This window comes from Papilio polytes, unplaced genomic scaffold (genome assembly GCF_000836215.1).
Source record: "Papilio polytes unplaced genomic scaffold, Ppol_1.0 DF824047.1, whole genome shotgun sequence".
NCBI lineage: Eukaryota > Metazoa > Arthropoda > Insecta > Lepidoptera > Papilionidae > Papilio > Papilio polytes.
Window position 1 is genome coordinate 6,373,327 of NW_013525157.1, and position 14,333 is coordinate 6,387,659.

Genomic DNA, 14,333 nt, shown 5'->3' on the forward strand with positions numbered 1-14,333 from the left:
AATAAAAATCCCAGATTTCAGGAAGATGGAGTATTTGCGTTGCTGATAACGAAAAAAATCTTAATTTATAAATTTAAATGTTTCCTCTTTTTATAGTAGTTTAATATGAAAATAAATTTGTCACCTGTATATTTTGCAGGGCGAGGTTCTGTCGCGGACAGCCGCCGTTGCTCCGGAACTTGGGCACGAGGCCGGTGGCGGAGGTGAATATGGCGAGCACTGCGCTCACCGCTGAGTCGATCACTATCGGAAAGTGATAACTGCCGATCTCACTTGCAAGCTGGCAAAAAGAATTAAGAAATCAACATAAATAAAATAAAGACAGAACAGATAACAATTTTTGTACAATCAAGGAATCTGGCGGTGTTCCATCTTAAAAACAAGTTTGTAATTTGTGACAACAAGGAACAATAACCAATAGGACGCCAACTTTTAAATGTCCATACGAAAAGCGTTGATCATTAATAGACGGATAATTGTTTTTTTTAAGAGGCGGAGTTGCAAGAAGCGAGACAATTTTCTACAAGTGAAACACCGCGGGTTTCCGCGAGTGTACAAATGTTTCTTCAGCTCAGTGTTAAGCAAATGAAAACAATAATAGTAAATATTTCGATTATCGAAAAACATCAGATAAATTGGTTTATAATCAATTTTAAATTTAAACCATCAAAAATAGCAGTCAAAAATCTTATGTATTTACATAACGTTCGATCTATGAATTTACGGCATTTCATGCAAAATAATGTTATAATTTGGATTGAATTTTATTAGCATTGCTCGCGACTTCGTCCACATGATATTAAAAAATATTGCTCATGTTACTCACAAATAAATTACCCTTCTAACAATGAAAGGCTGTCCATTACTTATTTCAATACATACAAAAATACACATATTTCGTCTTTAATTTGAAATTAAGTTATACCTGTAAAGCACGTTGCTTAGTTTCCTGGCTGGAGTTCTCTGAGGCCATGTAGCAGGTCACCAGCAGGCGGTTACAGAGCTCCATGGGGTCTGAGGGCGTGTAGTCCGACTGGCAGAGGATCTTACGCACGTCGTATAATACTTGACTCTCTAAATAAAATAAAATACAAAATTACAATTGACCTGCAAATAAATTCACGATTCAACTCAATTTGTACACTCAGGGAAACTGGCGGTGTTCCTTAAAAGATACAATTGCTTAAACATTTTGAAAGACGCGGAACAAAAATCAATACAACGCTTGTGTCTGAAAATATCTCGGTAAGTGATACATGGCTAGTTTCTTTTAATTTCCCTCCGTTTGCACTACTCACTGTTATTTGTAGGAAGAGGCGGAATTTGTTTCGTTGGTATAAAAAGGCATTTTTGCCTAAAGTGGAACACCGCAGATTTCCGCGACTGTACATCCATAGAGATATGAGTTACTAGTCACGGGGCACCTTTATTTATTTATTTTTATAGGAATGCCAATAACCAATAGCATATAGTTTATCCCATACTTTTAGTTATTGAGCCGCAGCTCATCTCTTAAAGATTACTGATTCAGAGCTGATTCACACTTTACCTCCCTTTTGTACCGCGTCACATATCTGCGTGCACATTGAGAAGACGATGCAGGCGGTGCTGGTAGAGTCCACGCCCCCACTCAGCGGCAGGAAGAACCCGCCCTGGCCTGATCGCCGCAGGTAGTCCCATAGCCAACAGGCAGGACCTGTACACACGAAAAAAAAAACACATTTACAAATCGTTAAAAATGGCAGACACTGTTAGAGGGCGGGATTTAACGTTTACGCCCTTTTTCCACGCCCACTACTCGCTATAAGTACCGTCACTTTAAAGACTCTTTGTCTGTGAGATTTCTTACCTAATTCAATTTCTTCCTCCGGTGTCAAATATTTGCATTCTATGGGCTGGCTCACAGTCAAATGTATATCCTCGTCATCAGATAAAGCGAAGTCAACGTTTATTCTAGGAAATGGCGGATTAGAAGCTGCCAAATGAGATCTGGAACGGATCTGCGTGCGGTACGACCGGATGTCCTCTAAATCTATTGTTGCGGTTACTACTTCCTGAAAAAATAATGAGATATTTTGAATTATCAAGAAATTACTATATTTTCAATCTATGTCGGTAGTCATTTTAAATTTAGGAATAAATAGCAGATATAAACATAGCGTTAGATCTTTTTTTTTATTTCTCTTCGTACCATTATAAAAATAACTACGGTATTCCTAGAACATTGTACTATATTTTAGTACTTAGTACTACGATTTGCTAAATTCATAGCTCTATAAAACTTACAACATCGTGCAAAGCGAACTGAAGTCCCCGGCTGACCACTTCCCCGTTAACAGCGACACACGAGCAGCCGTTAAAATATATCCTTTGGCCGTCACATCCCCGCAAGTTGCTAAACAGATAAGCTCCGCCGCTTTTAAATGTGGCATTTTTCACTAAATCCACTGTGACGTAAGCCTTCCTTAGTTCCATATAGCTGCCTGAACCGTTAGATATTATTTCTACTCCGTCGAGACTTAAGGGAACATGCCGGCTGCAAAAAAAATGCAAATTTATGAACAGATAACTTCATACGCGTTCTATTCCTTAATAGTCCTACGTACAGCTCGATGACAGTTGCGCTATTATCTGATACTACTTAAGTTGCCCCAAATAGGTGAGCAAAACATACAGAGCCAGATTACTTTCCAAGTCTATGTAGTACAATACATACACTTACACGTTAGGAAATTATAATCAGTGAGTAACCTTTGAGGATTCCATAACTCTTCGCATATCTCGAAGCCGATACAGGTGTCCCTTGTGGCGATGACCGCGTCACCGATGGGTACTGTGGTCTGGTTCGTGATCGCGGTAATCATCCGCGGCAGATAATAATCTTCTACTTGTCTCTCCTTTAATAAACAGAATGAAGATATATTAGCCACTAGCTGTTCCCGTGCGACTTCATCCGCATAAAATTATGAAACTTTTATTTTATTGTTTATATGTGTCAAATTATCAATTGCAAATGTCAGAATGACATGACGATGACAAACCATGGCAACCTTGCTTCCTTGATGTTGGCAGCAACTTATAGTCTCTTTCCTACATCAGGGTTTTTATCCAAAATATTTACCCCGTAAGTTTAATGGCGTGAAAATATATAGCCTAAAGCATGACGTAAGTGTAAGGATTTTATTTATAAAAATATGCTATAATTGCTGACATCTTAGGCAACAAAGAAGTGTGTGTTTACGCTTTATTATAATAAGAATAGATATTATAGATTATCCGCCACTTCAACCGCGTGATAAAACAATATTTAAATCTTCACCTTTGTCCAACAAGAAAACCATCGAGTTTCCCTATAATTTCCGTCTTCACACAACATCATCTTAGGCCTGATTAGTAGAATCTTCTTATTGAGGAACGCGACTCGACAGTTATATGATACATTCCTGTGCTGTACAGGCATACCCACGTCTATAAGCATATCTTTGCATGTTGACGATTTCAATAGCTCTGCTAATACTTGCCAACTGTGCAAGTATGTATCTGGTTCATGGAAGTGATCTTCGCAGCTATAGCCACTGGAATCAATTTTATAAAATTTATATCCAACACTATGCATGCATAATGTTTTAGTGTTGTGTGAAAGATTAGGACCAATACCACAAAGGTTATAAGTTTAAAAAGAATGTATTATGCTTTATGCTTAAAAATCAGCTCATATTTTAGAACCATGAAAAATTATATTTAAGCAAAATATCCGATCTGAATCTTTTACCCTTTCTTTCCTTCATTACTTGAAATGTAGATACTCACCATATTTCCAATTCAGGACCGGTTCTATACAATGCCCCCATTTCTTTCGCCTCCTGCACTGATTGAAGTATCCTGCTCAGATTGCCTTCGAAATCCAGGGCCCATTGATTTAGAGTGCACACCGCTACCACCACTTTTCGCCCCATTTTTATCTATCCTGAAATAGAATATGTTCTGGAAGTTAATTTTTGAATATGTCGATTAATATCGGCATTTGTCTCCTATCTATTGATAAACAAATTAATATAGGTTTTATGCATTTTAACTAAACGCTACCATACTACGAGCCAGAGGAAAAGAAACCTTAATGTTAGAAGTCGCTGAACGCAAATAGCGTTTTAAAATCGTACATTGATTTCTGTAGTACTTATTTGTTTAGAGTTTAAAGTTCAAGTAACTATGCTTAACTTGTAAGAAACATGAGGATTGCGTAGTAGCGTTACTACAAAGTTCATTGATGGATAACACGCTAAGTGCACAAGTGGGAATCGATCCGAGGTACCCCGTACCAGGAGCAGGGCAATCACCCCGCGACGCTGACAAGACCACGAACCCTATGTAGCTCGAAAGACGAAACTGGTGTTTCGTGATGTGTTAGTGTTGGAGTTAATACCAAATTTTGGTTCATTATTGAATTATTACACTATGATAGTTACTGGGCATATTTTATTAATCAATTGGGACTATTTAGGTTTTATGTTTTTGTAAAATATTATTTTTAACATTAGCAACGTCTAAATACAAAAGTCTGGATTTAACTCTAAATAAAGATTTAATTTGCAAATTAAGTGCCCTCTAGAGATATCCATTAGGGTCTATTTGGATCTTTTATAACAGGGAATACCAAAAACAAAGTATTTTCAACATTATGAAGACATTATGCTACACAAATCATAATACAAGACATGTAAAACGATAAAGTTAAAATAAAATATATCAGAGACAACAAGCAGAGTATACAAAAGTCAAATTTATAGATAAATCAATGGTTTTTGTTTTTCTTAATAATATCTATGATAACATCTACTAAAATAATAAGAATCAATCACTATAGTCACGGTGAAAACAATTTGTGGGAACGTAGAATATCTCACCTGTAATCCTGACACGAAGATATTGGTGGAATCTATCGACTTAACCAGTCGCGTAGCCATGGCAACGCATATTCATACATCATAAAAGCAGAAAAATAAAGATCCTACTATAAAGTTTAATGTAGTAAATATACCAAAAAAATTAAAACTAATAACACTAATACATGTACAAAATAACAATTTTGATAACCTAAACACCACCAGTGATGTAAGTTACGATATGAAATAACGTAATCATTATTTACTTATGATATCTACGTAATTTACACGATATTTAGCTACACATATATCACTATATACCACCGTTCTATTGATACATTTAGCCTAGTTATCTCTATTAAGTTATTTTGAAACAGGTTCTCTACTTTTTTTCCGATCATCGATCAATCCTATGCGGGGTCAAATTTCGTTACCACATACTTATTTCCGAAAATTCTTATTACAAGCTTTATGGATAAGTTGAAGGGTTTGTCATTCCCTTCACCTTGTTATTCGACATACCAAGGTTAAAACAGAATCGAAAATACTACAAAAGTTTTCATAATAACTCAAAATTCTATACTAGTATTTGTACAATACTACGTAACAAGCAGGTGATAAATAATATATCACGTTTTCTAGCACATTTTGTTACAACATTTCTGCAATAGATTAAAAAACAGCAGTAAGCGATAAAGCAAATTTTCATGACAAAAATATCCTCGCATGTCTTCAGCGATCGTTTTACCGATACCGGGTTTAGTCATTTTGAATTTTTAATGGAAAAGCCTTACAGCGAGGTAACGTCATAACTTTTAAATTACAATTCTATACAATAGACTTTTTCCTATTCTACCCGTTATACATTTTTATCCATAACTGATATCTATAAATAAAGCCAATCACATGCAATGCAAATTTTAATTTTGTGTATCTTAAATAATAATAAAAAAACAATATGCAATAAATATTATTTGCAATAACATAATTCTTAATGTATTATTACTGCCAGAGAATGAAGCACGCTATTAAACGAAAAAGAAACACGCTTTTCATCGGCATATCAAAAAGTTCTTGGCTCTTTGATAATGTTAAAGTTTCCGACCGCGACAGGGGCCGCGGTGAACTTCCATTAGCTTCACAAGTTTCAGGCAATACGCGGAAGTGCAGTCACCTTTCAAGCGTTCACGGAACTGTTATTTCTGTTTACATTGAACACTCATTAGATGATTGCATCGAAAACTTGAATTAGTTTGGCAAGTCTTTACACGCTCGATAAATTAAAAGCTCATGAACATCTCATTATCAAAATGTAACAACAAAACATAAACGTATAAATATTGCAAAAAAATAAAAAATACTTAACTTTTAATGACAAGGTTTAAATTTAAATCGAAATACAAAGAAATCAATAGTACAAAACGGTATAAATAAATCACTATTTACGACGAAAGTAGTTTTGTGGTTTTCCAAAGAAATTTTAAATTACAAATTTCCTCGTACATAAATTAACGACAGGAAAAGCTCGTTGCACTTCAAAACGGCTGATCTCTGACGTCACCAATCAACCGATAAGAATTCGATCGAACATGACAACAGTGAGGCATCCGTCTCCTAATATCCATAACTTTAGGGAGTTGTACGACAACCCCAGTCGGCTGCCGAGCGCCGTACGACCCGCAAGCTCCCCACGCCTTGCCAAATTTTCGATCGTAATCAAACGCAACCATGGAGACAATGTTAAATGAAACAAAGAATAGCAATATGAACGTAGCATCAATGTAAATTAGTCTTAAAGTATTCTAAAATGTTATGGTGGAGACAATTGGAGTGTGCACAGGAATATGTTATGATGTTCGAAAGAGAAGAACAGAGGAAACAGTACAACGACAACACAACAATCACCCTAACTCTCCCAACTAGAGACCCAGTGTTGCAAGATAATCTACTAATCGCCAATCTAGACCAAGTTAAGACCCTGCAAGCATCTCTCTTTCCTATATGCAACAAAGGTAAAATGCAATAAAATACAAGTAGATTAATGTTAATGACACATTCTAGATTGAGAAATCTACAGAATTTCTAGTATATTTGAATTAACAAGCTACTTTTCGGAAATACGTGTTTCGGTTAGTTTGAAATAAGAGACTAACAACTTTTTTTGTCATGATCACACTAACGGTCGAACTTTAATATTAAAATTAAATTAATTTAATGCCCTTTATTGGTACATAGTACATAGGAGAAGTACTCATATTATCAAATGATGAAATATTAATTTCAGGCACATTCATATCTAGTTTTCTACATAACAATATTAAGACAAACCAGTTGGAAATAAATACTGACATAAAAACTTTTCGGACAACTGCTAAGCTAAAGGAGCCTCGGGAATTGTTCGCTCTACCTAAAGAGCTCGACTGTCCGCAGCAAGCAGCACGTTGGCCATCGGAATGTCAAGTGAGGATTATGTTTTAACCTCATATCTTTTAAGTCTACCCGACTGTAGCATACACATAGAATTAGGAATTGCAAAAAGTAATATACGTTTGAGAAAATATCACGCTTTTTTATAAAGCCATCTACTTCTAAACTTTAACATATATTTAAGCTAGAAATACAAAAAGTGACATTGCTGATGCTATAGCCAATGTCGCTGTAATAGCAAAGAATGTTTTTTTCTTACAGGTTGTAGAAGAAAGAATACAACATTTGACGTGGAGTCCTGCCAGCCCGGAACCGTACTACGTACCCACAGGGAAAGAATTGCGACCCCAGCCGGTTGGCGAAGACGCCGGCACTGTGATATTTCAGTATTATCCTATGAGTGCAGTTAATTACGTTGGTGTCTTAACGATTTTAAATTTGATACATAAAAAAACTAACAAAAACAAAGTAGATATGCTAACTGCTTCAACTTAGATTGGAAGGTGCATGCACATAAATTGTCACGAAAGGTTTTGAAATACATTAATCACGAAGGAGTTCTGTAAAGGTTCGTGATCACAATGACACTAATACACTATTTTTCAGTTTAGCCGATCCACAGTTGGCGGCTCAAGGTTGTTCCTATCCGCTTGCACAAGTGCGAGCTGTGACGACGAGCTGAGGTTCGAATCAAGATTCGAAAGCGGCAACCTGGCTAAAGCTATCCGAATCACATCCGCGTACTATGAACTGCATTTAAGAACGGACCTTTATACAAACAGGCACATGCAATGGTTTTACTTTCGAGTGACCAATACCAAGAAACAGACGATGTACAGGTTTGTTTAATCTTACTTCATATTTGTCTTGTGTTAAGGTCGTTATTTCATTTAGTTTCAAAACTATTTTACAGGTTCTCGATCGTAAATTTATCAAAAGCTGAGAGTTTATATAACGAAGGCATGCGACCTCTGTTGTATTCCACCAAGGATGCTCAGCTACATTCAATCGGTTGGAGAAGATGCGGCGACAACATTGCATATTACAAAAATGATTCCTCGTAAGTAAACCAGACAGAAGGTTCTTTATTACTAATGCAATCAAACCATACGTTACAATTTTACTTATTTTTTTTTACAGTTGTGAAGAAGAGGAACAATTCCCAAGCTATACGCTAACGTTTAATATAGAGTTTCCACACACAGACGACGCCGTTTACATTGCCCATTGCTACCCATATACGTACTCAGATTTACAGGAATACTTATCCAGGTTACAAGCACATCCCGTCAAATCGACTTATTCAAAACTAAGACTGCTTTGTAGAACGTTAGCCGGCAATAATGTCTATTACCTTACAATCACTGCTCCCCAGAATACTAACGAATTGGAACAAAAGGTAAGTTCTTAATTGACCTTACCAATACATAAGCGATCAGATATCTGTAATACATCGATTATCTTAACATCAAAAGACAATGCTAATCGCAGAAAAGCTATACTTTCACGGAACTAATTCAAGTACAATCATCAGTTACATGAATCAATTTGTTGTGAAATCTTTTATAGAAAAAGAAAGCCGTAATAATAACAGCAAGAGTGCATCCCGGAGAGACGCCAGCATCATGGATGATGAAAGGTTTCATGGACTATTTGACAGGTGATACGAATCAAGCACGCGAACTGCGGGAAAAATTCATTTTTAAATTAGTGCCAATGCTGAATCCGGATGGTGTGAGTGACGCTCTAAATATTTTACATTTTAATATAAGCATTATTCATAAAACAGATAATGTTACTATTATTAAAGGTAATTGTCGGCAACAATCGGTGTTCGTTGACCGGAAAAGACCTGAATAGGCAATACAGGACGGTGATAAGAGAAACGTATCCTCCAGTTTGGCATACCAAAGTCATGATACGGAGGTAAGAAATTATTAAGATATCAAAAGTTCTGACCCTTGCATTTCGTGTCATATCATTGTTGAAAATGAATTTAATTTTATTAGATTGCAGGAAGAATGTGGAGTGGCCATGTATGTAGACCTACACGCACATTCACGGAAACATAACGTATTTATTTATGGCTGTGAAAGCCGAAGAAATTCGGATAGATATTTACAGGAACAGGTTTTTCCTTTGATGCTACATAAAAACGCAGCTGATAAAGTAACTATTTTAGCCTACATATATTTGAATAGATGTTACAGTTTCCGAATTTAACACTTAATATTATTTTAGTTTTCCTTCGAAAATTGTAAATTTCGTATCCAACGCAGTAAAGAAGGTACTGGTCGAGTCGTAGTTTGGATGCTTGGAGTCTCAAACAGTTATACAATGGAAGCGTCATTCGGAGGAACAGAATTAGGAAGCAGAGTATCCACGCATTTTTCAGTCCAAGATTACGAAAGCCTTGGACGTACATTTTGTGAAACTCTATTAGATTTTTATGACGAAGATCCGAGTAAGGAGCGTTTGAGGAATAAAATCGTCACCAGATTATTAAAAGAAGGTTCAAATGCTGATGAACCAACGAACATCGATCTTTCGGATTACTCCAGGTTTGATTTTATTCCCAATATTGCTATGTAATATTGAAAGGATTTAATAAGCCCAAACTTTGCATGACAGTGACGAAGGAGATACTTCAAGCAGCAGTTCAGAAGCTGGTGGCAACAGAGATAGAATTGAAGCAAACCAAACAGCACCACCTCCCTCGCCTTTGTTTCCGAGAGAAATCAAGACTAAGTATAATGTAAGTAAAGTAAATGAGGTAACCTTCGGAAAATCAAATTTAAAACGTTAAAACCCAATTTACAGAAACCAATAAGACAACGAATCAGGTTAGAGAAATTGAACTTAGACAAGAGAAGAACGAAACGAGAAACAATGCAGGTATGGAAATTAAAATGTTGCTACATACCTGGGACTTCATCAGAACAAAGGCAAAAACTGATCGCTGTAAATTTCAGGTATCTAGAACTATCGTTGATCTTACATCAGACGCAATTACCGATTGCTCGTCAGATGAATCATTCGCAGAGAAATTAAGCCCAGTTCGGAGAGTCCATAAATTGCTTTCAACCGCAAAAGTAAACCCAAAGAGAAAAAAGAAAATGCCACCTGAACTAAAAATATTTCCTGTGCCGGTAAAACTCTTTCTAAAACAGTCTTATGTTAAATTCATAAAAATTTGTATAATGAGTGGCTGGTAAATCTTCTTTTAGACAAGTGATTCTCCATATAATTCTGATCGGGAGAAGAAATCATCGAAGTACAGTCGACCACGGAGTGTGTCTATGTTTAACGATTCTAATGGGAAACCTAGATTGAGTCCAGCATCTTGGCACCAATTCAGACACTTACCGCCACCTAAGTAAGTTACTGTACCTTCTTTTATTTTTTTCTGTTGATTGAGTTAAACTATTATTGTAATGTGGAATAAATCTATCACAGGTATTTATCAGAAATAAAGAACAAACACACACAACCATCAGAGCTACAGGTAAAATTGAATTCGCTAAAGAAGAATGTATGGACCGGTGTACAAAGTGAAGATAAGGGACCATTATCATGGGGAATCTCGAGTTTTGCCATGAACTCCTATTTCACTGATAGTGAATCTTTACTTAGGTGAGTTTTTACTAAAAACTCCAATTTACATGCAGTTTAACATATTATCAAGTAAAATTGTATTTAACCAGGTCCTGTTCAAAAAAATTAGAAGTACTTGAAAATGAATTCAATAAACCCAGAGATGAAAAGAAAAAGAAAAAATCTAAGCTAAAAAAGATTCCAACAAAAGTGCCAAAAAATGATGATATAACAGAAAGTAAGCCTGTAAAATGTAACAAGAAGAAAGGAAAGTTAGTATGAATAATTTTATAAAATGTGTTGTTTTTTTTTTGATTTTGAGTAGATAAAATATTTATCATTTTTTTTTTCCAGATTAAAACATGCAAAATCGGAATGTTTACGTCACATAAATAATACAAGTTTCACAGATATACCTAGAATCCCAAATCCAATGCAAAGCAAAAATATTAAAACATTTAGAAAAAGTGTTTTTGTTGCAAGTGTTGTTCAAAATAAGAAAACTAGCAAAGTCAATTCTCTACCAATTTCAGAGAATTCTGATTCTGACAATCTTATTGAGGCTAGAAAAAAAATTAAGAAAAAATCGAAGACCACAAAAAATAAATTACAAAAAGCAGCAACAGAAGTGAAATTTTAAAAATTAAAGTATTGATACCTTATTTATAAAACATAGCAATGTTGCAAGTAAAAAATTTAATAATAAGTTTACAAAAAATTGCCATGTTTATATTTTACATTATAATGGTGACAATAGGCATTTGAGTCTGCCCGCATACAGTTAATTTGGTGTTCATGATTAACAAATCTTTGGAAAAGCAAAAAAAGTGTTTAAAACATATGAGATATTATAATTAGAACCTAGATGAGGCATGTATTAAAACAATTGTACCACATTCTAACCTCATAACTAAATAGATTAGATCAAGAACCTATTAATCAAGACACTCAAAATGGTCTTTAAAATAATTCATACACAACTTTTATTAAAACTAGCCCATACCTATTATAAATATATCGTTATCTAGATGAAAAGTATTGTAATAGCATTTTATAATATAAATTTGAGTTTTATTTTTGGTTCCCAAAGGTAACTAGTGTTACGACTCTAATAATGATAAAAGGTAGAAATTTAGGTTAGTCGCAATAACAGCGTCAAAAAAATATGGAATTAAATCATAATTAAAAAATGTTACAAACTACAAAGGTATCATTTTTAGAAAAAAGACCTTTTTCTGTATTTTTCGTCAGACGGTTTTTATTACTTTATACTGAGAAACAATACTTACGATGTATATCAGGAAACAAGATCAGTTTAATCGCTAACAGCAGGTTTTTAATCAAATGAAAATAGTATAACTAATTGTAAACATTTCAAAATACAAAAAAGTTGATGACAGTGACATTGACACACACAAACGTTGTTTTTCATAAAACACACGAGGTGCGGGAAGGCAAAGATCACTCAGTAATTCACAAAATAATAAAACTTTTATTAAGAAAAATCTTTAATCAGTCATTTGCTCACGCTTAATTTTAACATACGTTAGTTAACCAGCTAGTTTGCGTTAAATTAGATGTTGTTGAACAAAATGATGATTTTACAGGTGTAGTTGTAGAAAAAGCTAGTACCCTAAGTTCACCTGTACTAGAAAACTGAAGGGCATTACTAACTCTTACTCCTGATGAAGTGTAACCAGGAGTTTGAGGTTCTCCAGTAATTGGATTAAAAGGCCCACATCGCGTTTTTGCAAGAATACACGACGTTACATTAGTATAAAATCGAACGTTATCGCTATCCAAAGTTATATTTACACCAGTCCTCGCTTCTCGGGTGCATTGTGTTACCTAGAAATTACAAATTTTTGAGTGTTAAAAAGGTTAACTGTTAACTATTTGACATTTTTTTATTTATTTTTACCAAGTTAATAGAATTAACTCTTCTTAAGCAGCGTACAAAATCGCAATAACCCATGTAACATCCCGATGGCTGAACATTAAGTGCAGATGTCGACAGTGCCTGTAAAATAATTCGTTAATTATTATGTTGCAGTGAAAGCGTTTTATTGAGAAGCGCAATATTGATAGGCGTCTAAAGCAAGAAATCTTTGTTTTGATTCTTTAACGATCAATTTGTGTTAACAGGGTTTACACTTAAGATAATTTTTACCATTAACGCCGTGGCACAGCTTGCATAAGAAGTGTTCGTAAAATATTGCACAGCACAGGCACTTAAAGCACTAAGCTCTTGAGGTCCCTGAAATAAACATTTGTGTGAATGGATTTTGAGCAAATTTCATTCAATTAGTACCAAATGTTAAAATTTAACAAACCTCGGGCATAGATGTAACTCTAGAAAAACATGTTATACATCCATCTCTCAGAGTAACATTAGTGGGTTGCGCTGTGCTACAAACTAAATTCAACAAATTCTGCAGCTGTGGTCTACAATAAAAATTTCGGAACACAAAATTACATATTTTTAGCTTTACCTATAAAACTTTCAACTGCCTATGTCACTTACCCATTAGATGGACATAATTGTGATAGTTTTTGTGTTTTCCATTGTAATAATTTATTTTTCACATCTCCAAAATCAAATATACCGTTACTCGTTACACCAATCTAAAATGAGATCTTCTTATAATATTTTATGAAAATGAGACTAGGGATTGTTAAAATAATGTGTATTATCTATTTAATTTAACAATCTCTAACCTCGGCAAAATTAAATGAATTTTGGTTCTTCCACTGCAAAATAGCTTTTTGTATTTGTTTAAGGTCAACAAAAGTACCGTCTATCTCGATCTGTTAAATTTATAGGAGTTAAAGTTGGAATTTTAAGCTTTTAAAACATTGATGACGGTTAAGAAAAACTCACGAGAAAAGTAAATATAAATCCATAATGAATTTTATTCATTGTTATTTCACTGTGAGTGCTGCTGTACAGGTTAATAATGTTACTTCAACAAGGTTCTGGGTGGAAATGACCGTATATGTGTTATATATTATCAAGTGTTTTAGCTCACACCTCTATTGTTATAGATCACCCGGGTATGTAATCGCCCCTTTTCAAAATCGTAATAGCGCAACGCTGTATTATAACGACATAAAAGCATTTTTTTTTAGTAAACCATTCGGTGAAAGTAAACTTGAACATCAAAATTTACATATCAACATTTAATTTTATTTATATCTATAGAAAACGAAAGACTGATGTTGTACCCGCCTACATTTTTAAAAAAGCTTTACTTTAACAGAATAGGACTAGCGAAAAATATTGAGTTGGCTGGTTCTATTTTCGTTTAACAGCTCATTAGTAATTCGAAGTTGCTCGAAGCATTGTTGCTAATGCTAATGACGTACTCTAGGGCATTTGGGCCTACACATAACTAAACGTACGGTCGACGATCGCAACCCTAAATCCGT

The 14,333-nt window shown here is 34.7% G+C and overlaps 2 protein-coding genes across 2 annotated transcripts in view; one reads left to right on the top strand and one right to left on the bottom strand.

Moving 5' to 3' along the window:
* The window catches only part of LOC106100379 (probable glutamine-dependent NAD(+) synthetase), a 17,051-nt gene extending 3,094 nt beyond the window's left edge, over positions 1-13,957 (bottom strand). The window contains exons 1-15 of the mRNA XM_013279207.1: positions 13,786-13,957; positions 13,623-13,712; positions 13,429-13,529; positions 13,238-13,349; positions 13,075-13,161; positions 12,826-12,924; positions 12,194-12,752; positions 3,811-3,967; positions 3,320-3,575; positions 2,752-2,897; positions 2,287-2,536; positions 1,850-2,054; positions 1,550-1,696; positions 926-1,074; positions 125-280 (exon numbers count right to left, since the gene is read on the bottom strand). Of these exons, the coding sequence (XP_013134661.1) occupies positions 125-280; positions 926-1,074; positions 1,550-1,696; positions 1,850-2,054; positions 2,287-2,536; positions 2,752-2,897; positions 3,320-3,575; positions 3,811-3,956 (1,455 nt within the window). The 5' untranslated portion in view covers positions 3,957-3,967; positions 12,194-12,752; positions 12,826-12,924; ... (3 more) ...; positions 13,623-13,712; positions 13,786-13,957. The remainder of the gene's footprint in view (positions 1-124; positions 281-925; positions 1,075-1,549; positions 1,697-1,849; positions 2,055-2,286; positions 2,537-2,751; positions 2,898-3,319; positions 3,576-3,810; positions 3,968-12,193; positions 12,753-12,825; positions 12,925-13,074; positions 13,162-13,237; positions 13,350-13,428; positions 13,530-13,622; positions 13,713-13,785) is intronic.
* LOC106100380 (cytosolic carboxypeptidase 2-like) lies at positions 6,265-11,544 on the top strand. The gene is made up of 17 exons (XM_013279208.1): positions 6,265-6,895; positions 7,168-7,343; positions 7,572-7,724; positions 7,917-8,149; positions 8,224-8,370; positions 8,451-8,709; positions 8,880-9,044; positions 9,121-9,236; positions 9,320-9,479; positions 9,552-9,871; positions 9,942-10,065; positions 10,131-10,205; positions 10,283-10,459; positions 10,538-10,686; positions 10,767-10,943; positions 11,015-11,176; positions 11,259-11,544. Exons 1-17 carry the CDS (start codon positions 6,691-6,693, stop codon positions 11,542-11,544), a joined length of 3,084 nt encoding a protein of 1,027 aa, XP_013134662.1. The 5' UTR covers positions 6,265-6,690.
* Positions 13,958-14,333: the final 376 nt, after the last annotated feature.

Bases quoted from the DNA above. Each gene is read 5' to 3' on its own strand.
- LOC106100380 (XM_013279208.1), top strand. From the start codon at position 6,691: ATGTTATGGTGGAGACAATTGGAGTGTGCACAGGAATATGTTATGATG. The intron at 6,896-7,167 runs GTAAAATGCAAT...TATTAATTTCAG, and splicing joins CTTTCCTATATGCAACAAAG to GCACATTCATATCTAGTTTT. The intron at 7,344-7,571 runs GTGAGGATTATG...TTTTTCTTACAG, and splicing joins GTTGGCCATCGGAATGTCAA to GTTGTAGAAGAAAGAATACA.